General features: G+C 46.0%; 2 protein-coding genes across 2 annotated transcripts in view; both read right to left on the bottom strand.

Moving 5' to 3' along the window:
• GCN1 (GCN1 activator of EIF2AK4) overlaps positions 1-12,844 on the bottom strand; it is a 72,613-nt gene extending 59,769 nt beyond the window's left edge. Inside the window, exons 1-12 of the mRNA XM_063315961.1 lie at positions 12,771-12,844; positions 11,211-11,313; positions 10,846-10,909; positions 9,422-9,553; positions 7,750-7,858; positions 7,198-7,296; positions 6,851-6,985; positions 6,081-6,149; positions 4,744-4,852; positions 3,035-3,109; positions 1,605-1,733; positions 1,202-1,252 (exon numbers count right to left, since the gene is read on the bottom strand). Coding sequence (XP_063172031.1) covers positions 1,202-1,252; positions 1,605-1,733; positions 3,035-3,109; positions 4,744-4,852; positions 6,081-6,149; positions 6,851-6,985; positions 7,198-7,296; positions 7,750-7,858; positions 9,422-9,553; positions 10,846-10,909; positions 11,211-11,313; positions 12,771-12,788 — 1,093 coding nt within the window. The 5' untranslated portion in view covers positions 12,789-12,844. The remainder of the gene's footprint in view (positions 1-1,201; positions 1,253-1,604; positions 1,734-3,034; positions 3,110-4,743; positions 4,853-6,080; positions 6,150-6,850; positions 6,986-7,197; positions 7,297-7,749; positions 7,859-9,421; positions 9,554-10,845; positions 10,910-11,210; positions 11,314-12,770) is intronic.
• Positions 12,845-13,878: 1,034 nt separating this feature from the next.
• On the bottom strand, positions 13,879-21,709 carry RPLP0 (ribosomal protein lateral stalk subunit P0). Its single transcript, XM_063315509.1, has 7 exons — positions 21,569-21,709; positions 19,083-19,258; positions 17,913-18,000; positions 16,873-17,019; positions 15,973-16,158; positions 14,849-14,989; positions 13,879-14,098 (listed from the first exon to the last, which is right to left on the bottom strand). The coding sequence occupies exons 1-7, from the start codon at positions 21,620-21,622 to the stop codon at positions 13,943-13,945; spliced, it is 948 nt and encodes a 315-aa protein (XP_063171579.1). The 5' UTR covers positions 21,623-21,709; the 3' UTR covers positions 13,879-13,942.
• Between the last annotated feature and the right edge of the window lie 924 nt (positions 21,710-22,633).

Here is a 22,633-nt window from a genome sequence, read left to right as displayed (position 1 = left end):
TGTCCCACTCATTAGAAGTTTACCCAACTCTGTGCCTTATCCAACATATATTTAACCAAGGATTAGATCCTTCCAAGTCCACAGGGACTTATTTCCAGGCAGTTATGCAATTCATTGGTAAATACCTGTTTTGCATCAAGTTGTAGTTCCCTCAAGTTTAAGGGATCAGAGGGGAGAAGACAATCCTTGACTTCCTGGATTGTCACTGCTAGATGGACAAGTTTAAACTTGGAATAATCATAACCTCAGCCCAACCTATTTCACTGGGCTGTTACAAGGATCAAATGGTGTAGAGGGCATAGGGAACGGCCTTGAAGGACAGGACTAACAAGGCAGTGATCAGATAAGAGGGGCCTGAGCCCTGGCCAAGAAAATAATTTGAGAAAATGTCTCAGATAAGCTCCTTTCTAGTTCGCTCAAAGATAAAGGGAGGGAAGGGGAAGCACATTCAGACTTGCAAGACCCTGTTACAATAAAAGCTGTCCCGACCTATATGGCATTGGTTTCTTAGTCTGGTCTGTTTTATGGGGCTGACCAATGGGAAGGAGGAAAACAGCCATGGATACCACTGAACTCCTTGGAAGAGGACTGGGACATAATAAAGAAACGTAGTAATTGCTAGAGATTCTTAACATGCCCTTTCTTTCTTGGGGGACTGAAACTGTGCCAGTGAATTGAACATTGCAACGTGAGACAGGTAAGTTTTCAGATGAATGGTCAGTTTCAGTTTAAAGCAAACTGAAACACAGAGATATGTGGCAAGAACCTTGGAAGCTATCTCACACCAGCTTCTGCAGCTTTTGCTAACTTTGATCCGGACGTTCCTATGGCAACCCACCAATCCCTGCATTCAAGACATTTGCTCCCTCCCTTCTTCCCGCTAAGACAACAGCTTTCTTCGGAGTAGATAAGCAGGGCAGAAAGTAACTTGAGATCTATTGCTTATGAATATGCATGTCTGCTTACATCATCACATGAACATGTATGTTCACATCATTTCCTTTTCTGTAATGCATAAATATCAGTGCATTCCTTTTGTCTGCAGGGGACGCACCCACCATCTTGGTGAGGACCCCTCCGGTGTGCAAGGTAGCCATAAAGACTGCCATCAGCCTATTTGTGCTTTGAGTCCACAACAATTACAACCTCTGCATCAGCCCCATCTATACAATCCTTCTTGGTTCTCTTACAACAATCTTACCTGAGAGGACACTGATTTTTTGAGCCACAACGGTCAGCTTTCCCTCCGCACCTGTCAAAATGGAGTTGGGAGATTAACATCGAGCTTAAGGAAGCCATCCTAGGCTACATGATTCGCTCAGAAAGGTGAAGAGCTTTTCCCGAAGGGTTTCTTGGCCTACTCTGGGATTTTGGGATAGGAGACGTCAGTGCAAGGGACCCCTGCGTTGTACAAGAGAGGACTACGTAAGCAATATATATATATAATATATTATATGTATTATGCAATAATAATAAATATATAATAATAATATATTATATATATAAAATATATATATTCTCGGTTGGCAGAAGAGGAGAGAGACAGAATGAAGCCCACCAGGAGGCAACTCTCATAGCCCTTCCCCAAAGAAAGAATCACTGACCTCCCAAAATGGCAAAGAGGTGCTTCCCAAAAGACTCCACCGTGGATGGGTCACTGCACTGCAGAGCCAGATTCTTGAGCGCGACCACGGCCTTGTCCATCAGGTGAGAACTGTTGGATTTCAGCTGGCCTAAAAATCAAACGTGGGAGCTGAGAACTGTTAAAGAATTAGGGATTTCAACAGAAGAGAATGTATGTAGCTCAGGGTTGAACTGTGGAGCCCTTGGTGCTCTCTGAGCTTGGCTGTTGGCTTGCAGACGTTTCATTACCTAACTAGGTAACTTCATCAGTGCTGGTGAGTGTGAGGTTTGCTGCCTGTTTATATACAGTAGCTTGCCCTGTCAGTGTTGGTGGGGTGTGGCTTTTTCCTTGGCAGTTCCTTGATTAGGGTACTGTTTGTCTGCTTGATTGTTTGTCTCCTTGGTAGTTCCTTGATTAGAGTATTGTTTTATGCTTGGTTGTCTGTCTGCTTGGTTGTTTGGTGCTAATCCCTGTTTATCTGGGATTAACACCCAGATAAGCACGGCACCCAGAGAGAACAGGGATTGACACCAGACAAACAATCAAGCAGACAAACAATGCCCTAACCAAGGAACTACCAAGGAGAAAACCACCCCCCCACCAACACTGGCTTGTATACAAGCTACTGTATATAAAAATTTCCAACCCTGGCAAGATTCAACTTAAAGAAATAAAGAAATAAATAGACAAGGCACTCTGAATTTGCTTTTCCTGTTTTTCCAAAACCTGGATTCACCCATTAAAATCAACCCCTAACGGATTTATTCAAATCATGAAACAAATTAAAAGAGAAAGAGACTTTCTGGTGTTACTCAAAACCCAAGCTTCTGTTCTTCTCAAAAGCATCTGGCAAAGACCCACCAGACTTTTCGACCAGCCTTCCCCAATGGCTGGCTACAAATGTAAGGTAAAGGTAAAGGTTTCCCTTGACATGAAGTCCGATCGTGTCCGACTCTAGGGGGCGGTGCTCATCTCCGTTTCAAAGCCGAAGAGCCGGCGTTTGTCCGAAGACACTTCCTCCGTGGTCATGTGGCCGGCATGACTAAACAGAATGCCGTTACCTGCCCGCCGAAGCGGTACCTGTTAATCGACTCACATTGGCGTGTTTTCCAACTGCTAGGTTGGCAAGAGCTGGGACTAGCCACGGGAGCTCACCCCGTCGTGCGGATTCGAACTGCCGACCTTCCGATCGGCAAGCTCAGCGGTTTAACCCGCAGCACCAGATCTGGGAGGCACCAACGCCTCCTTTCTAAGACATAACTGCCGACAGCTCATCAAATTATTTGCAGCGTTCTCACAACAGCGAGGCTCAAATCCAGTAATGACAGGTTGATTTATCAATGTGAGAAGTGCTGGAGAGATTCTTCCATAACTCGTAAAAGCAACACATGCACGAACAAAGGCACTTACTGGCTAGCCCTTTCACGATGTCCAGAGCATACTGACTGAGGTCGAGGGTGACCGATGCCAATAAACAAGAAATCGCTAAAGGAAGGAAAAGAAGAAGCACGTTCAGTCCCAAGGCTTTCTGACTTGCCAGCAACAACAGCCAAAACCAACCACTGCAGCCAATACTGTCTGTAGGTTCCAATGTTAAAAGAAACCATGGGACTGTGGAGCTGCTGAAATGAAACAGAGCATATTCTACAAGCAGCAAGGAGGATGCTGATGGAGCTGACACCGGCTGGCTGGTGGATGGGTGCGAGGTTTTATCCAGGCCTCAGTGTAGTGTATTGTTTTAATCACATGGGGCCTGGTTACTTGAGGGACTGCCTGTCTCCCATAGTATCTTCCCCTGACCGGTTCAACCTGGCAGGGCTGGCGCACTCCGGGTTCCATCGATTACACGAGGCCGCCTGTCGGGACCCCAGAAGGGTGCCTTCTCTGGAGCAGCGCCTGCGGTTCCTCCCAGAATTCGAACGGCTCCCACCCTGCTGGTCTTTCAAAGGGTCTTAAAGACCTGGCTGTTCGCCCAGGCCTTTGGAGAGGAGGACAGATGCCCCTTTTCTTCCTTTCTGTTTCCCTCTGGGTTTATCTCCCTTGCCAGCGTGGTTCCTTTGTCTTCTGCTGTTTTTGTGGGGGTTTTTGTATTGTCCTCTGTTTTTTAATGTTTTAACAACTGTAAACTGCTCAGAGTTGCTGGGAGTTGGGTGGGACAGACATTTAATAAATCATCATCATCATCATCATCATCATCATCATCATCATCATCATCAGGTTGATTATATTGTACCGGGTTTTTATTTTGTCCGCTGCCCAGTTCCTTCTGGTAGATGGGTGGCTGTATAAATTTGTTTAATAAATAAATGAAAATAATAAAGAAGACACCCTGAAAAACTGTAAACCTCTTGAATTGGATCTACTTGCCCAGAATGACGGTCTCTGTTTGGGTGGGGCGCCAGCAGCCCTCCGAGGCTGCCCACGGGAGGACAATCTGTTCAACAGCAAAAGCAACCCTCCTCAGGGGCTTCCCTCCCCCCACCCAACACACTCCACTTCTCAAATGCTAATTATCCCATTCTGTAGAGGAATTCCTGGAATCTCTCCTGTGGCTTGACTTGGCCCACCTCAAAGGGCTGACTCATTAATGTAAGGCTTTCCCACTGTCTCCTGTAAATTCTGCTTCCCACAACTGTTGAATTGCTGAAAGTAGGAAGACATGAGGCTTCTGTGTGCTTCTGAAAGGCGGAAGACAGGCTTCCATTTTTTCCCACCAACTCAGAACACGGTTAGCGGGGGCAGGGGGCGGGGCGAGGAGATGGACTAATCTCTTCTTCCTGACTGTCCTGCTTACAAAATCCCTGCGAGAGTGGGAAAAAACTAGTTCATCATCTGTTCAATGATCCTGATTCCTGCTCACTTTTCCCCAGGCAACAGTGGACAAAAAAGAGAAATCTCGCATTAGCTGGGCCACAGTATATGTATGATCGAGGGCTGCAAACTAGCCATCTGAGACTGGCCCAGCGTAGTACGGAGCCAGGCACTCATACAAGCATCAACTTCAAATATCACTTTTCTACTCCTGCTGGAATCACTGGGGTCCCATATCAGAAGGATCCTGACCCACTCATACCAGCTATCCTTCACAAGGTACTCCATATTCTTCCCCCATCACTCACTTTCAATGGCGTTCTCCGGGCTCCGCAAGAGAGATTTCTGCAAAGCTGGCAACATGAGGTTCTTGAATTCAGAATGAGACACATATCGGAGCAGGGGTGCACAATTGTCCTGCAAGGAACCAGCAGCACTTTAAGGCAAAGAATTTACCACAAAGGATCGTAATCGGCTGGATAGTCACCTAGGATCAAAAGGAATTTGCGCTGAACACTGACTCCTGACTCAGTCCCTGGCTAAATCTTTCTTTAAAAAGATCCAGTTGCTGCTGGGGCAAGAAGGAAAGAATCAAGTGGCTGGAATAGGACAAGCAAATTGTCAAGAAAAGCCAAACCAGCAGTGACTATGTCCAGCAATCACCTTACAACAAAACAAAATTATTTCAAATTCAGGCAACTTCACATTGAAGAGGTAAGTTTCATTCTTTATTTTTAGTTTAAGAACACTGTTAATAGATCTAGACAGGCCTACCCATGAAACGAATGTAATAATTTTGGAACGTCTGGCCTACATATAAGCCTGAATGTTTGGGTTCCCAGAGGCCTGAAAAATATTTCAAGGGTTCCTCCAGGGTCAAAAGATTGAGAAAGGCTGCCCTAGATCATTCCCCAAAGCATTTGAAAAGACTCAGATTGTGTTCAAATAAATCTCCGCACTATTTTTAAGAACTGGGACACTTTACCCTGAACACATAAGCGGCCTCCTTGGAATCAGGCATGATGCGGGGAGCCTGATCTCAAAGAAAATACAGCCAGCACACATATTCCATAATTAGAAGCAGTAGGTTAGGGAACCCAGCAAAAAATTATTCTCCTGAAAATAACTTAACGTGATTTAACTGGGCTTAGCATTGTGTTAAGTCATGGTTTGTGGAAGAAGCCAGAATTGCTACATCACAGTAATCTGCAAACCATGGTTCACGAACAGGAATGATTGGGTTCACAGGATGTGCTAAGCAAAAACAAAACCACATTATGGCACAAAGTGGGTGCGAACCCTGTCTGCACATTATCAATTTGAACGAATGCTTTATCATTCTATTACTATTACAAATGATGATGACTCTACAGTAACGTCTGCCTCAAAGCTCTCTTTGCAGAAAAATAGAAAGGCCGCTTCTGTTTTCATGCCTGTGTGAAAGCTTCTTTACAGTTTCTTTTTCCACACGCACATGAATTTCTACTTAATTCTACCTAAGCTTAGCTCTGGATGCAGCAGGCAACGTGGATGCCAGCCTGCAAAAGCTTTGGCTAAAATCTGCTTATGGCGCCCACCACAAGACTACATGTGGCAAATTAGTACACAACCTCAGGATTTGGGGATTTCAAGGGATTTCTCTCACCAGCACGTGTTTATGAGGCTTGGTCTTGCTCATCAGGATGGTCTTCATGTAGAAATCAAGGAGGGCACCCTGAACAAGTAGAAAGAGTTATGATGCTGACATACAACAGTGCACATCACTTCATAGCAGGGCCAGTGAATATGGGTTTGCAATGAAAATTACAAATGTTGTACAGTCTTTATTTATAACCACAGGACAGGATACAACGGGGTCATGTCACTGCTCGGTTCTGCTGTGGCTTAGGGCCCCACTCCACTCCAGTTATTAACTGAAGGTGGAGCCCCTTTACCTTCTAGGTTCCCTAAAAGGCCTTCCTTCCAATTACTTTCTATAGTCCCTTTAAGAAAGCTTTGAAGACCTGGTTCTTCTCCTAGGCATTGGACCAGCATGGCTGATGAGTTCGCTGTAATTACGAGGTCTGTGTTTTGTCCGTGGCACCATGTGCCTCGTTATTTTATTGCCCTTCGTTTTTCACTCTGATGGTTTTAATCCGTTAGCCACCCAGAGTTGCTTGGCAAGTGGGAGGGCCACGTCAACTGAACGAACCCTAAAATAATGCATCAGAATCTCCCACTTGGACACGAAGCACCAGAATCTGAGCGCCAAGTGTACTGCCATGGGGGAGAAAGAGATGGCTCTTCCCAAGATAAGAGGGTGTTAAGCTACCCACTGTAGCCAAAGCCCTGGCACTGTCTCACCCCACATCACTGCTATCAACTTGCTACGCCGTTCTATCTTTCTCCAGCACGAAATGGTCTTTTCACACTTGCCTTGTGTTTGTTGATGGTGCTGAGGTCTTTCTGATTGGTGCAAAACTGCACAAGCAGGCCCAGCATGACCGCATATCCCTGACTGGCTTCCAAATGTAGAATTATGGAGGGATATTGATCCACCAGCCCAGGATTCTGCAGAGGAAGAAAAAGCTGCTTAGGAGAAGCCAAAGACAAGAGCCTTTCGTGAGCTGCAACCCCTATGCCCCATACCCCAACATGTTGGATCACAATCTCTACCATGCCCAGTCAAGATATGCAATCCCAACACATCCAGAAGGTATGAGGTAGATAAGCCTAACTGAAACCATCAAGCTTGGGTCCTGTTTGCAGAAAATGTCCTTCACCTCTTTCCACAGTCTGTTCAATTTCTTCACGGCCCCATCCACCACAGGCTTGCGGGAGCCACCTAGGATCTCCAACAGCAGGCAACACTGAACTTCCACCTGTTTAAAGACAGGTAAAATGCCTGTTGGGATCATTTGATATCACTGGCAATCCTTGATCTCAGTTTCTAGCTTGTTGACATTCCTGGTCAGCAGCCACTTTCACAGGGTCATATTTTGAATCAAGCAAGGATGCTTGCCCCGGTCTACTTCAACCTTCTCCAGACTTTTTGGACTAGTAGTACTCTCATCATCCCTCCAGATGTTTTGGACCAGGAAACTCATCATCTACAACTCCCATCATTTTGGAATACAACTCCATCAGAAAGTATCTCAAGCCCTTATGACAAAAGCTCAATTTATGGGCCCAATTAAGTTCTCCCCCCCCCCCACACACACACACAAGGTTGTGGTGCTCCATCCCTTGAGAGCTGGGAAGACAAAGCAACAATTGTAATAATCCGACCAAGATAGATTCTGGTAAAATGACACAGCAAAACCAAGGATTCTTACTAGCTTCTCCCATGTTTCTCCCTGCCTCTTGTCATGTGTTGGGAAGACGATGCGAACAAGCAGACAGGTCCACGAGAGAGCTAGCAAAGCTGCAGATCCACTGCTCTTGCTATGACAGAAAGGAAAAACAGGAGACTGGCTAAGGGTTTTAGCAAATCACATGGGATTTCCAGTGCTGGTGAAGATGGGAAAGTTAGCAAAAATGTTACAAAGTAAGCCACAGGACCTCAGCTCTACCTATATGCACACTCTTAGTCTACCACCTTTCCACATGAATTCATTCCACTGCCTTGTATGATTTGGTACAGCATCTTCAACCATTTGTATGATGGCCAAAGACAAATAAAATCCAACACATCCAAAGGACACTTGATAGCTAAGATAATTTTATCAGCCCTATATGGTAGACCAGACTAAGAAACCAATGCCACATAGGCCAGGACTACTTTTCTTGTAACAGCTGTACAGGTAGACCTCGCTTAACGACCACACTAGGGACCAGGATTGCAGCCACTAAGCGAGGCACCACACAACTGGACCTGATTTCACAAACATTTTTGTGGCAGTCGTAAAGCTAGTCACCATGGTTGCAAAGTAAATTGCAGTGGTTGTAAAGCGAATCAATTGTTTCCAATTGATATTTTGGGTCAGAAGCCAGCTGGGAAGGTCGCGAATGGCAATCGCGTGACTGTGGGATGCTGCAAACAGTCGTAAATGCAAGCCAGTTGCCAAGTGCCCAAAACACGATCATGTGACTGTGGGGGGGATGACAGTTGTAACTTCAAGAACAGATCATGAGTAACTTTTTTTAGCCCTGTTGTATCGCCAAACCACTGTTAAACAATGGTCGTTAAGCAAGGACTACCTGTAGTAGTAGAAACTTGTAAGTCTGAATGCTTCTCCCTCCCTCACTTCATCTTTGTGTGAACTAGGAAGGGGCCTGAGATGTTTTCTCAAATTAGTTTCTTAGAATGGGTTCAAACTCCACTTGTCTGATCCTTGCCCAGTAGCTGGTCTTCCTCCTGTCCTTCAAGGCCATTCCCTCTGCCCTGTACAAATTTAGAATTACATTCAGACCACTGCTAATCCTGGTTAGGACATAAGAGCCCCGAATAAGGATGTTAAAATAGAGACTGAGGACCCACCCATGTTCCTGACTTACAAGTCCCAGCAGTTCCAACCAGCACAGCAAGTGGTGAAGAACACTTGGAGGTTATTTAAGTATTTAACAGATTTATAAGGCCACCAAATCATCAAGAGTTGTAGTTCAGCAACCACTGGAGAGTCATTGGTTGCCTTCCCAGTCCTAAAGATTTCCCACCCTTTAGAAGTGAAACATGTGCTTAGTGTCATTTCTATATAAATCAAACCATATCTGAAAAGAAAAGCCAGAACTGGGGACAAGAGGGGGGAAAGCATACAGTTGTCTGGGCAGCTTCCTAAAGCATGGGGGGGGGGGGAAATCTCATCTGCATCACATCACACACCCCCAGAAAGAAGTAACAACATCAAAAGGAGACAAGGGCTTCCGTTGCTAAAATGTCTTTTCAGTGCGTAAGAGAGGAGGCGGCTTCCAGAATGATAACAGCTGGAAATGACATCAGAGGAGCAGGCCCTTCTGGTTTCAGAAACTGGCTCAAAAAGAAGTTATTGCACAGCACTCAGCTCTCACCTGGACCCCCCAGACTTGCTGCTGATTCCTGAAGTCTGCAGGGAGTGCAAAAGATTCTTTGCGGTTGCTTCCGGCTGGCATTCAGCAAGCTGCCGAAGGGCTGTATGGAGGGCTCTGTGCGATGCAGCATCTCTAACAAAAAATGTATTTAAGAGACAGGAAGGGCAGAAATCGTGAGCTGCAGAATTGGATTCTGAAGCATCCTGTCCTCAGTCGAGCTTTCCTAACAATCTGCATGTTTATTTCAATAGCAAAGGTTAGGTAAAGGTTTCCCTTGACATTAAGTCCAGTCGTGTCCTACTCTAGGGAGCGGTGCTCATCTCCGTTTCAAAGCCAAAGAGCCGGCGTTTGTCCGTAGACACTTCCGTGGTCACGTGGCCGGCGTGACTAAGTGGAACACCATTACCTGCCCACCGAAGCGGTACCTATTAATTGACTCACATTTGCATGTTTTCAAACTGCTAGGTTGGCAGGAGCTGGGACTAGCAACGGGAGCTCACCCCGTCACGCGGATTCGAACCGCCGACCTTCCGATCGGCAAGCTCAGCAGTTTAACCTGCAGCACCACCGCGTCCCCCTATAGCAAAGGTTACTGAAGATAATATTTTATAATTATAAATATTTATAATTGTAAAATATAAGTCTCAGTATGGGTTTTCTTTTGTAATACTGAAGGAAGCACAACATTCATTTTAAAAAGAGGTAAACAGAACCGTGTTTCGTATTTTCATCTGTTTCGGATAGGGTCAAAATATGAGCCAACATGCTTATACCTTGCAGTTTCTGAATAAAAATAACCTTCCATAATTAACCCACAACAGCTGTATGCTGGCCTGGAATTCTGCAAGTTGCAAGGAACAATTTGTGCAATGCCATTGCAGCTGATCATCAGTTAAAGTTTAATCAATGAACTGAAAACCTATTTCTTTATTCACAGGAATCTGCTTTGTTTTGTCTTCAATTTTGCAGCAGCAGTTTTAGAGATAGGAAATAAAAGAAATGCTTTTTCAGAGCAACCACATTTACTGTATATTTCGCAGGCAGACTGGTGAGGCTATTATCTTAGCCCATTATTTTTAAAATGCCTTACCCAAAAATTTATGGCTTGAAAAAAATAGGGTTTTAAATAAATAAATAAAACTATATATTTATTTGCTCATTTATACAATTGGCTAGGCACCCTGTATTACAAAAGTCCTCTGGGTATTATGCAATAAAACACAAATAATATCTAACAGAAACTTTATGGTCAATTAGAACAGAGGTTTAAAAAAACAGCAGAAAGTTTTAAATGGGGAAGAAGTCTTATCACTAAGCCTTTAAAAAACTACCACCTGTCTGCTTCCTTACACTGCACCAGATCAAATAAATGTTATCTGAACCAGAGGGCAAAGTCTCCAGACTATCCAGCTTGACACAATTACCTGTATCGATGCAGAGTGAGGCAGAAAAGCTTACAGAGGCCCTTCACTGCACCTTCTGGCAGATCTGAAAAAGATCAAACCAAATTTAACATGGTACCTCAATGAAAAGCAATACTCAAAATCAGAAACAATGTTTAATGCCATGTATAGTTTCTAGCTTCGTCACAAGTATCAGCCACTAGGCAACTAGATTTTGAATGGGGCTATGGCCCAGAGGCAGAGAAGCTTTGTTTCACATCTTGCAATTCCAACGAAAACACCTCCCCCCCCACAAACACATAGCTTCTATTTAGGTTTAGATTTGATCAAGACACCTCCACTCATTGAGCTCTTTTCTATTCAGTGTTATTTTGACAACACATTACCTTTCCCAGTAATGCATCTTCCAAGTTCACTGAGGATTTCTCTACGTTCCTTCACACTAGATGTGGTCACTTTCACTGCAAATCTCTTCAGTGTTTCTGAAACCTAAATTGAAGATAGAGATTTGGGGCAATGGGCAGAGAAGATAATTCCTATGGGGTTCCTTTTAGAGAAAGAATGAATGGGGAATACTGGGTTCATGCATCCACTAAACCTGGAGAAGGTATCCTTTGGTAAACAGGAGTGACTTTCTTCTATGCTAAGGGTCGCAGTGGGTGGGGTTAATAATGCAAAAGAGATGGGCCCAGGATTTTCTGAAATGACAGAGGTTTTCCTGGCTTTAATTTAAACTATTCTAAGTGTTTCTTAGAGAGTATACTTCAGCTTTTGAGTGATTCCATCTCAAAACAGCAGGAAACCCTGGCCCTAATTGTTCAGAAAGGGCTCTAGAAGGGGCTGCAGAAAAAGAGGTTTGAGGTTGTCCTACAGCTCTGCAATCTGAGACCTGATTCCTGCTCTGTCTGTGAAATAAAAACTGGATATTGGTCTAAGTCATTGAGTACACGCATCACCCTAACCTATGATGAGGTTCATTTTGTTTTGGTTTGCTAGTGATCAAGAATTGCATTGACCACAAAGACATCGTTTTAACAACTCCATGTCCTGAACATCCTGCCGTCAAATTATTTCCAAACTAGAACACAATCTTTTCCTGAAGCTTATTTATTGCTTGAGAGCATTTAGCTTTACTGCATCCTACACTCCCAATAAAAGAAAGTTTAAATAGCATTGACCAGGCTTCCTTGGATAACCCTTTAGCAGCAGCAGCAGCAACCAAGTGTGGCTGCCTATCTGTGTCTCACAAAACACAAGCTGTCGTTTCAGCACAAAAGTTTTGAAGCTGGGTTTGTGAACCCCCAACATCCTGGCCAGACTCCACAACTGGACAGGCCGGAAGGCAAGTCTGTGCTTGACCTATCCCGAAAAAAATAAACTCTTGAAAGGGCTTCTTTTAAAATGTAAGAAGAAAGCCCAACCGGATTCTGAAGAACGGGAGGGCGGCCAGAGTTTCAAGGAAGGGCACAGGTTAAACAGGCAAATTCTCTGGTGTCTGCTTTCCACGTAATGATTTCACAGCCTGACATCTTCAGAAACACCTGCAAAAGGCCCTTCTCTAAAAGCCAGGAAAGGTTCTCCCACCGACCTCCAGCCCCGCAGCCGGCCGGGGTTGTTGGACTACAAAACCCATCATCCTCCCGATAGATACACCGACGCCGTGACAGGAACCGGGGGACCACAGGCTCCAGTGGGCGTCAGGAAAGAGTTTGGAGCCGTGGGTAGCGCTTCCCCGCGCCCCTCCGCAACCCCCCCGGGACCTCCGAGGACCGGCCCAGCGCGGAGCCGGGAAGCTGCTCGCTGCGGGTCAGACCGCGAGCAGACCGGGACAGGCGGAGAGGGCGCGGCTTCTCGCCCGAGGAACAGAGCCAAGGCGGGCGGCGGTGGCTGCTCGTCCTGGCCCGGCCTCTCCCGTTCACACCGCCCCGGCCTTCAGCAGCACCCACCTGCGTGTCAGCCGCCATCGCGCCGGCTCCGTCCCGGAAACAGTTCCGCTCCACTTCCGGCGCGCTGGGCACAGGCGGATGGCGTCACGAGACCGTGTGGGGGACCTCGTTCCTTAAAGACACGGGGAGGACGAACGCGCCTGCGCGTTGAGGCTTTCCTTTGAGGTTGACGTGGTTCTGAAGGGAATCCCCGTTTCCGTGTTTTCTCTCGGAAGAGAAGCTAAATCCCTTTCCCCCATTGGGGAGGGGGGCGCCTCCCTGCACCCGTCCTAATCATCCCATCACGCCCTTTTCACACCTCCCATTAAAATAGCTCCACCAGCTCTGTAGTGCAGTAATTTACATTTTAAAACCAGCTTGGCTATTTTTTTAAGGAATCCACTTTCCAGCCATCCATGTTTTTTTTTCCATATGGGACTTAAAATATTAACTTTCTGCACTCATTGTTTTGTTTCCTTCACTTTCATCTTCTGTGTCCAAGATCCACTCTGGACATCGCCAAATGGTCTGCCCCCCCCCCCCGTTCAGAACTTCTCAACCCCCATGTGCCCTTCACCAGTTGCCACCACCTTTCATCAAATTAATTGTAGCTATGGAAGTACATTCTCAGCCTTGGCAACTTTAATGCAGTATTTCTCAACCTCGGCAACTTTTAAGAGGCATGGACTTCCAACTCCCAGAATTCCCCAGCCAGCATGAGGAAGTCCATGCCTCTTAAAGTTGCCAAGGTTGAGAAATGCTGCATTAGGGAAATGTCACACCACTCCTGCAGTCACGTGATTGCAATTTGGGCACTTGGCAGCCGGCTCACATTTATGACCGGTTGTAGTGTCCCGCAGTTACATGATCCAAGATTTGCGACCAGCAACAAAAAGTCCATTGGGAAAGCTGCATTTGCTTAACAACCATCGTAAAAAGGGTCGTCCAGTCACTTGGTGAGTCACATTGCTTAACAACCAGCTTTCCGGTGCTTATTCTGGTCGTTGAGGACTACCTGTAATTAAGCATGATGAGTACCCTACTCCAGAGTGACACGAACACCACCACAGTTGTCGACTAACTCAGGCACAAGCAATTTAGAAGAACCAACCAGCCATCTCCAAGGGTATGTACAGAAGTATACTTTTATTTATTTCTTTTGAATTCCACTCTACTCAGACTAGAACAGGCAGTTAGTCAAAGAGCCCAAAGCCCATGTCTTCATCAGACTCTTCGGATTCTTCCTTGGCCTCCTCTTTGGCCGGGGCTGCTGCAGCAGGCGCAGCAGCTTCAGTCACTGCTGGGGCAGCAGCCGCAAAAGCTGACGGATCTGCCAGGAAGGCCTTCACCTGCAAAGAACCGGCAGAAATTCAGGCGTATCCCAATGCCCCAACACTCCTCTCCAGCTGGCAGTTTCTGAACCAGCTGGCTTTCCCAGACTTTGTACAGGATGTTTAACGGCCAGTGGGCCCAAGGAACTAAGCCCAAATGAATAAAAGCAAGCAGTTCAAGTAGGATGGAAGCTAGCTTCAGCAGACTTGCTTCTAGATCAGGGTTTCTCAACCCTGGCAACTTGGAAGCGGTGTGGTCTTCAACTCCCAGGATTCCCCAGCAGCCAGCGCGTTCACACATCTTAAACTTGCCAAGGTCGAGAAACACTGCTATACAGACTTGCCTAACCATGCTGGCTGGGGAATCCTGGGAGTTGAAGTCCCCACTTCTTCAAGTTGCCAGGGTTGAGAAACCCTGATCTAGAGGTACTCAGGCCACCTAGTCTTTTTAACTGCAAAGGTAAGGTTGCTGTTCTGGTTCAGATCACAGAAACAGGTATGGTTTTCACAGCAAGGATATCCTGAAGAGGAGGGTGATCTTTCTTTGCAAAAGCAGAATAAATCTATCTACAAATAACCCAAAAAGAGATATTGGGAAAGGAAATTCCCCCACTGCGACTGGGATTATGTGGGCTTGCAATGAGGAGGGTACTAATCTTGTTCAAGGACAAGAGCCTCCTGATTTGAGGTTCTAAAAGGTCAGGCCTGCCAGAAAGGGGGCCCCAATCCTTCTAACGCCCGAAGTCAAGAACCCTTAAACTTGGTTACCTTTTCAGCTAATGGGAAAGAGTAGTTCGTCTCCACCGCCACAGCCAGAACTCGCTTGTACCCATTGATGATGGAGTGGGGCAGAGAGGCAACAGTAGGATAGCCGATCTGCAGACAAACGCTGGCCACGTTACGAACGCCCTGGGAGGGACAAAGCACACAGGTTCCAAATCCCATTTGCAGGACAGCCTTCAGCGTTCCTCTGACCTCCACGCTCAAGCAGCAACTGAAGGGAAACCCGGCTAGGGTTCACCCTTGTATCACGTGCAGTCCAACTTTCCAAATCTATCTGTACAAGCTGGTAGTCTTTTTTTTTTTTTTTAACAATATCTGATTCTCGGAGACTGCCTGGACCAGTCCCTGCAGTTTTCTTGGCAAGGTTTTTCAGAAGTGGTTTGCCATTGCCTCCCCAGCTGGCTTTGTGCCTGCCTAAGGCGGGACTAGAACTCACAGCCTCCCAGTTTCTAGCCTCACGCCTTAACCACGACACCAAACTGGCTCTCGGTGCAGTCTTAGGCCTGGGTTATGGCAAATTCATTGACAATTATTCTAAGGGGCATCCGATTGACCTGGAGGCAAAGCCTTTCCTATCCCTCTTTCTGTCACTCCTATTCCGCCCTGGGTTAACACAATTGGAAAGAGGGGGAGATGGTTGAAGTTAAATCTCTGCATGTTGCTCGGCAGTTTTGAAATTAGGTTTCAGGTTTTCAGAGACGAGACTGCAGCAATCTAGCTCTGGAGGATCTCAGACATCAAAAAAAAAAAAAGAGTACCCTTCACCGATCCCTTATTCAGCCCTGCTCACTCTTCCCCAGTTGGATCCCCTTCAATGGTGTGGAAATTCCAACTCCCCAAACAGTAGGAAATTCTCGGGATTGAAATGTGCATCCCCCAAGGTTGGAGGGCCCCGGCTCAAGAGCTCAGATAAAGGTCACCTGTGTCATCTTGGAACTCAAGCTATTGCCAAATAAAGGCAACCAAAACAGGACCAAGCACCATGCACATGAAACACCCCCAAAGGTTCCCTCCACCACCCGGCTCTCTCGCCATGCAGCTGTTTTCAGCCCTCACAAAGGCCATGGCAAGCACGGGACGCGCCACCAGAGCCAGAGAGCCTTGCTTACTTCCAGGAAGCGCTTGTGCAAAGTTTCCTCGGTAATGTCCAGAACTTCCGGGTTGTAAATGCTGCCATTATCAAACACTTGCTGGATGATGAGCCCGAAGGAGAAGGGCGAGATGTTCAACATGTTCAGCAGAGTGGCTTCGCTGGCACCCACTTTGTCTCCCGTCTTGATTAACTGCACGTCGCTCTAAGAGACAAGAAGGGGGTTGGGGGGAGACTCAGAAAACGACCATTTCAGAAAGTCACACCATCCTGGCGGTGAATTCAGTTCAGAATTAATGAATATCTGGTCTTCAGAAATCCTAGGGATTCAAAAATAAGCAATATTCAAAGGGAATCGTAATTCTAGATCTACTTGGCCGGTGTTATCTTCCCAGCAGTATAAAACAAACCACTCTTTTAAGTTCGTACGAGCTGTTCAAACTACATTTAGAACACTCTGCACGCTGCTGGCTGCATAGCCTGGAAAAGGAAAACACATGGGTGTTGTGAAAGGCAACCAGCTCAAGGCTGGTTATTTAAGGCTATTACTGTCTCTGAGTATTTTGCTTGCTTCGTATTTTCCCTTTTAGTTTAATTCTTTCAGAGCTTTCAAAAAAGACCTTTTTAATCCAAAAAGATGCTATATTTACAGGTAGATTTATATCCTGCCTTTTATTCTGTATGACTGAAGGCAGATAGCATTCCCACCTCCCAACAACCACCCTGACATGGGTAAGGCTGAGAGAGACTGGCTCAAACTCACCCAGCCGGATTTCACGCCTAAGGGAGGACTAGAATTCACAAGTCTCCTGGTTTCTAGCTCCTAGCCCAGAAACCTCACCCCTACACCAAACCAGCTCTCTTCACAGTCCAGCAGGACTAGCCAATACACGTACATGGGGCTCTATTCAGGACTCACCAAGATTTCAATAGTGCCTCTGGAGATTTTGGTGGTGATGCCCAAAGCCTGGAAGAAGGAGGTCTTCTCCGGGCCCAGGCCGGTGTTCTGAGCTGGCACGATAACGTCGCAGGGAGCAATGGCTCCAGCCCGCGCAGCAGCTGGTACCTAGAGAGGAAAACAACACAGGGATCCATCCTCAGCTCCACTCTGCCAAGAAAAACCCAACCCCTTTGCAAAGCTCCTGAGAAAATGGAGCCATTTGTCCCACTGACAGGACAGCTAGAGCAGCAAATGCCAAATCCACCCACAACTGGGTTTTGACTGCTAGCCTGGATGCTGGATCACCCAGCCTGGTCCTAACAGAGCAATTCATGGCTGCGTGATACAATTAACAGCCCTACTGAACTTCAGCCACTTCTCAAAACTCCAGAATTGCCCCCCAAGGAAGACATTCACACATTATGATCTTATTTTTCAAATTTCTATTACCACCCATCTCTCCCGAAAAGGAGACTCTGGGCGGTTATCATCTTGTGGGTAATAACAAGAGAGAAGTTTTATCCTGGGCCACCAATATGTTATCTAGCCTCCAAAACCTTTATTTTTAATTTATTAGTTCACAGATCAATATATTATATGCTTCCAGTAATAGTCACCCCAGTTTCCTGGACTTCCCAAGTCAGAATACTATTAACCCTTATTCACCAACAGCTTCTGAGAAAGACAACAAGGTTCTTCACCTCTGAAACATTCAGTTTAATTTAATTCTGATTTCTCCAAGGAAGCAGAGACTGGGTGGCTGCATTTCATTTTTTCTCTTCACCCTCAAGCAGGACATTAAAAGTCAAATGAATTCCCCCTGCCTCAATTTTCCATGAACACCTTTTCCCCAGCATATACATGTTCAGAGGGCAACAATGCTCAGATATAGGGCATGTAAACAGATGTTCTGGGCATGATCTAAAGCAGTGTTTCTCAACCTTGGCAACTTTAAGATGTGTAGACTTCAACTCCCAGAATTCCCCAGTGGCTTTCATGCCTATTCAGCTTCCATTTACCTTGTTGGCCAACAGCATATCCCTGATTTCTGTCAGATCCTCCTTGGTGAACACAAAGCCCACATTTCCACGGATATGAGGCAGCAGCCTGAAAACACAGCCAGGGTTATTTGTTTCATCGTTCCACCAAGCGCCTTTAAAAGAAAAATGTGCCCTGACAACTTGAATAGAGAAAGCTAATTTTCAACTCATTTACTAGCTCAGAAAGGCAACCTCATTTGGCCACCTGACCAGAGTCAAAAGAAAGACAAGTCAGTTGCTAAATTCTTGTTTTGCGATACAGACACCCTGCTTCATTCAGGCAGAGTTGGGGACAGCTAACAGAAAACGTGGAAGTGTTCTGGGTGGGTGGTGTTTCACAGAACCAAAACCCCAAACGTTTTGGTTGCTTCTGGGCCGGGTTGAAGCAAAATCCAGAGACTTACGGAGCAAACCAAGTTTATGCCCAGACTGAACCACAGACCATCCAAAACTAACCACTCTGCATGCAGAATGTTTTGCCTGTCTCCAGGAAAAATCCTTTCTTGGAGAGCTATGGCAGGTCAATATAGAACAGGGGAATCCTTTGCTGCCCTTCTTTGGAGTAATCTGCCAGAAGCTGCATATTGGGGAGGAACCAAGCCAAGCAAGGGTAGATCTTTTTGAAAAAAGATCTGCACATCTCTCTTATTTAAAAAACCCTTTCAATTTAAGCAGACAGCCCCAAAGCCCTCTCAAGCATTTGCAATTAAATGGATCAGCGGTCTGCTAAGCACCTTCCTCGGTTCTTACAAAATCAGCCTTCCCCAATCTGGTTCCCAGAAATTAACTAGAATTACCATCATCACAAAAGACTGATATAATAGTCATCAGGCCTCAGCAAGCTAATGGAAAGATCCCACTGTCTTTTAAGTTTTTTTATCCTGGTGTAGGAGGCATTGGCCTACTAAGAAACCTATGAGCTGATGGGGCCCGTAGGCCAGTGTTTCTCAACCGTGGCACTTTAAGACGTGCAGATTTCAATTCCCAGAATTCCCCAGCCAACATGCTGGGAGTTGAAGTCCGCATGTCTTAAAGTTGCCACGGGTGAGAAACACTGCTGTAGTCGATCAAGTCCTATTCTCTGCTTGACACAAGAAGGAAGAATTCCTTTATAAGGTTTGAGAGCCATAAAAGCTTTGCAGCACTAACTTTTCCAGAGCAGGGTTATTCTCCAGATGGCCCCGGATGGCCTTACGCATCATGGTGTTCTTGCCCATGAGGACAACAGCCTTCCCGCGCAGGGACATACGGATCTGCTGCATCTGCTTGGAGCCAACATTGTCTGCTCCCACGATGAAACATTTTGGATAATCGTCCAAAAGTTGCTACGGAAAGGGATAAAAATCTATGACATTTCAGCCAAACGTTGGTTGTCAGTCTTCAAGCCACATTTGTGATCATCTTCCACCAGCCTTTCTTTGCAAAAGGAAAGCAGCCAACTTCAAGGGAACCAACATACTCCAATCCCTTCAGAAGAGCCAGGTCATCCTTACCCCATTTATGTTCAAAATCAGGTTCTTAAAAGAGAGTAAGATTATTACATTTTTATCTCACTATATATGTGTGTGTGAGCGTGAGAGAAACACAACTCAAGGCAGCAAACATACCTAACACTTATACTTTCTATTTTCCCCACAACCACCACCCTGTGAGGTGGGTTGGGCTGAGAGTGAGCATCGGCCCCAAGGTCACCCAGCTGGCTTTCATGCCTAAGGTGGGACTAGAACTCTCCAACCATGCCTGATTGGCTCTTGGGCTGAGAGAGGGGGACTGGCCCCAAGTCACCCAGCCGGCTTTCCTGGGTAAAGGAGGCCTAGAACTCGATGCCTCCTGGTTTCTAAGCCAGCACCTTCACCACTACACCCAACTGGCTCTCCATTGTTAGCTATCTTGCTTAAGGCGTCTCCATAAACAATTTCCGAATACACAGAACCTCAGAGGCAGCTATTCTTGGTTCTAAAAGGATACAGATCTCGCATACAGAACCAGGTTAGCTTTTATATACCAGAGAAAATGGTGGCCTCTTTGTGACTTTTTCCAAGGTATGTGGGACAAGAATTTATGATGCCAAACCACAGAGCACCATGGCCTGGGCTAGAGTTGAAGCTGGCATCAAACACAACTGGAGGAAAACCAATCGGGGAAAGCAGACATACTTGGAAGTCTTGCTCATCATCCATTTCTTAATATTACTTTTATTGTCCACCCAGACACTACAGGACTCTTCTGACCCATTCAAAAATCCAGTGGCAACTTTGGAGCAGAACTGGGTGGGAGGCACACTGAAACTCGGGAGATGTGGGCTGTTATGCTTCACAATGCTATCACGTCACAGTAGAAGGCTGTTACGTTCAGCCTTGCAAGAGCGACTTCTGTTCTTAACAATATCCACCAACTGGATCCAAACAAGCCAAACAAATCCCAGCGAGAATTGAAAATACAATTCTTAAGTTGGAATATTAACTCACATGGTGTGGGCTTATCCCATTACTGCCATACTTTTGAGCTGAAATGCACAGAAATGTTAAGAACTGTTGTTCAATCACTACATTTCAAGCAGGCTTACATCCTTCTGGGCTGTATCTTCATTCTTTAGACTCCATCAAAACTGGATTACAGTCAGTGCCACGCCCCACAAAAATCTTAAATCTACAATTATAGCAATAGACCGTTGACATGAACTGCATGTCAACTTTTTTTTCCCAATGAAAGGCAGACACCTTCATGGCTCCCACCCCTTAAATCAATGGTTTTTAAACTGGGGGTAATTTGGGCGTATCCTGGGGGTAATGAAGCAATCTGTAATGACTTGTTTGATTTGAGGATCCATTTGCTGCTGAGATGCTTGTTTAGAACAGGGTTTTATTCTTGGGAGGTGGGGGGAACAGCATTATTCCAGACCAGGAAAAATGGGAAATTGGGCCAAACCACTTAAAAACCACTGCCTTAAATATTAGCATTTTCTGAAATGGTTACCAGTTACATTCATGCTTTTTACTATGCAATTTTCCAGGCCTTTTTTCCCCCATTAATTTGAATATCATGTGAACAGAGCCATAAATGTCTTCTATGCCTGCCATGAAGCTTTTTCAGCCTCCACTCCCCAACATTTTAGCCATATTATTACTTTGTCCAACCTTTTTCTATTTTACAACATAACATTTAAATTATTTCAAATTCAACCATTAATTTAAATTTGATCAATCATTAGTTTAAGTTAAATCATTAATTAATTTAAATTAAGTCATTATTATATCCTCTTTTAGAGAACACATATTGATCTGACAGGGGTCACTTGTAGGGGTGACCTAGAAATACGATTTGCATTTTCTTCCACTTACTTCTTTTACTCTTTTCTAACCTAGAATCGCATTACGTTTTTCTGTATTTTATATTTTGTATCCCGATGGGGCCCAATGGCTAATCCATAAATTGTTGTTACTGTTATTGTTCTTTACCCTTTTATTTGTTTGACCCTGAGCTACATATATTCTTTTATTGATTTTCCTAGTTGGCTGATTATCAGGAAATAACAGAGGGACGGGGCGCCTCCAAGGAAATGTCCCCGCCGCAGCCAGGCGCTCTGCACGTGCTCAGGAGCGCCCCCGCCTCCGCCCCCCCCCCCGGGGACTCACGATGATCTTGAGGAAGTAGTTGGACTTCCACGTGGCTCGGTCTTCCCTGGGCATCGCGGTGACCCAAGGATCGCACGGCGGGGCGGCGGTTTAAAGACAGCGGCGTTCCCTGGAGGGGGGAGAGAAGGGAGATCAGGCCCAGCCGAGGTAGGCCGCGAGCCCGCCCGCCCGCGCGGCCTGCAGCGCCGACCTACCTCACGAGACCTCCGTGGAACAAAAGGAATGGCGCTGCCCCCGCCGCTCGCTTTTATACCCGGGAGGCCGCGACCAATCAGCGGGCACCCTCCGCAGGGCCCCGCCTTTTTCGCGACGGATTGGGCGAGCCGTGGAGGAGGGAAGAGGAGGAGCGGGGAAGGCCCGCCCCCCGGGTCTGATGGGCTGCTTGGACAGTCACTCAAAGAAAGAGTTGGGTGATTTAACTACAGCTGATCCCGCGGAGGCTGGCTGGGGAATTTTGGGAGTTGAAGTCCACGCATCTTAAAGATGCCAAGGTTGCGAAACACCGAGCTAGATGATTCATAGGCATCTGGTGAAGAGAGCTGCAGCTCCCGAAAGCTGATGCTTTTTAATGCATCATTTTATTTATTTATATTTTATTTGCTTTGTGTTTATTTATTAATAAAAAGGAGTCGGAAAAAGTGCAACCAGACTCTTCTTGGTTAAAGAGGAACTTCCTGAGACCCCCTGCTGGAGAAATGGAGAGACCTGCCTTTTTCAAACCTGCAAAAGATCACAACTTCCATCATGCTGCCGTGGCTGGAGATCATGGTGCAGGCGAGTAGTCCAAGCCCATCTCCAGTGCACGGGGCTGCGGGGAGCTGGCTGAGCACTGCTCGGGCTTCATTGCATTCATTTATCCTTATGGTATAGATTTTGCTATTTGTCTGGAAGCAAAGCCATTAAGGGCCACGGTAACTCTGAGCATGTGCTGAGGTCAGCACTGAAATTAGGGCCTTTCACACCAAACATGCCCTTCTGCATTTCTCCCCAAGTTTATATCAGCTTCATTTGGGAAAGGGGCACGTGTGTCATTTGGGGACTGTTTTTTGAAAAAAAGTGAAAAAC

Source organism: Candoia aspera, chromosome 15, assembly GCF_035149785.1.
Source record: "Candoia aspera isolate rCanAsp1 chromosome 15, rCanAsp1.hap2, whole genome shotgun sequence".
NCBI classification, from domain to species: domain Eukaryota; kingdom Metazoa; phylum Chordata; class Lepidosauria; order Squamata; family Boidae; genus Candoia; species Candoia aspera.
Note: the sequence above shows the minus strand (reverse complement) of the source record. Positions and strands in the feature narration are given on the sequence as shown.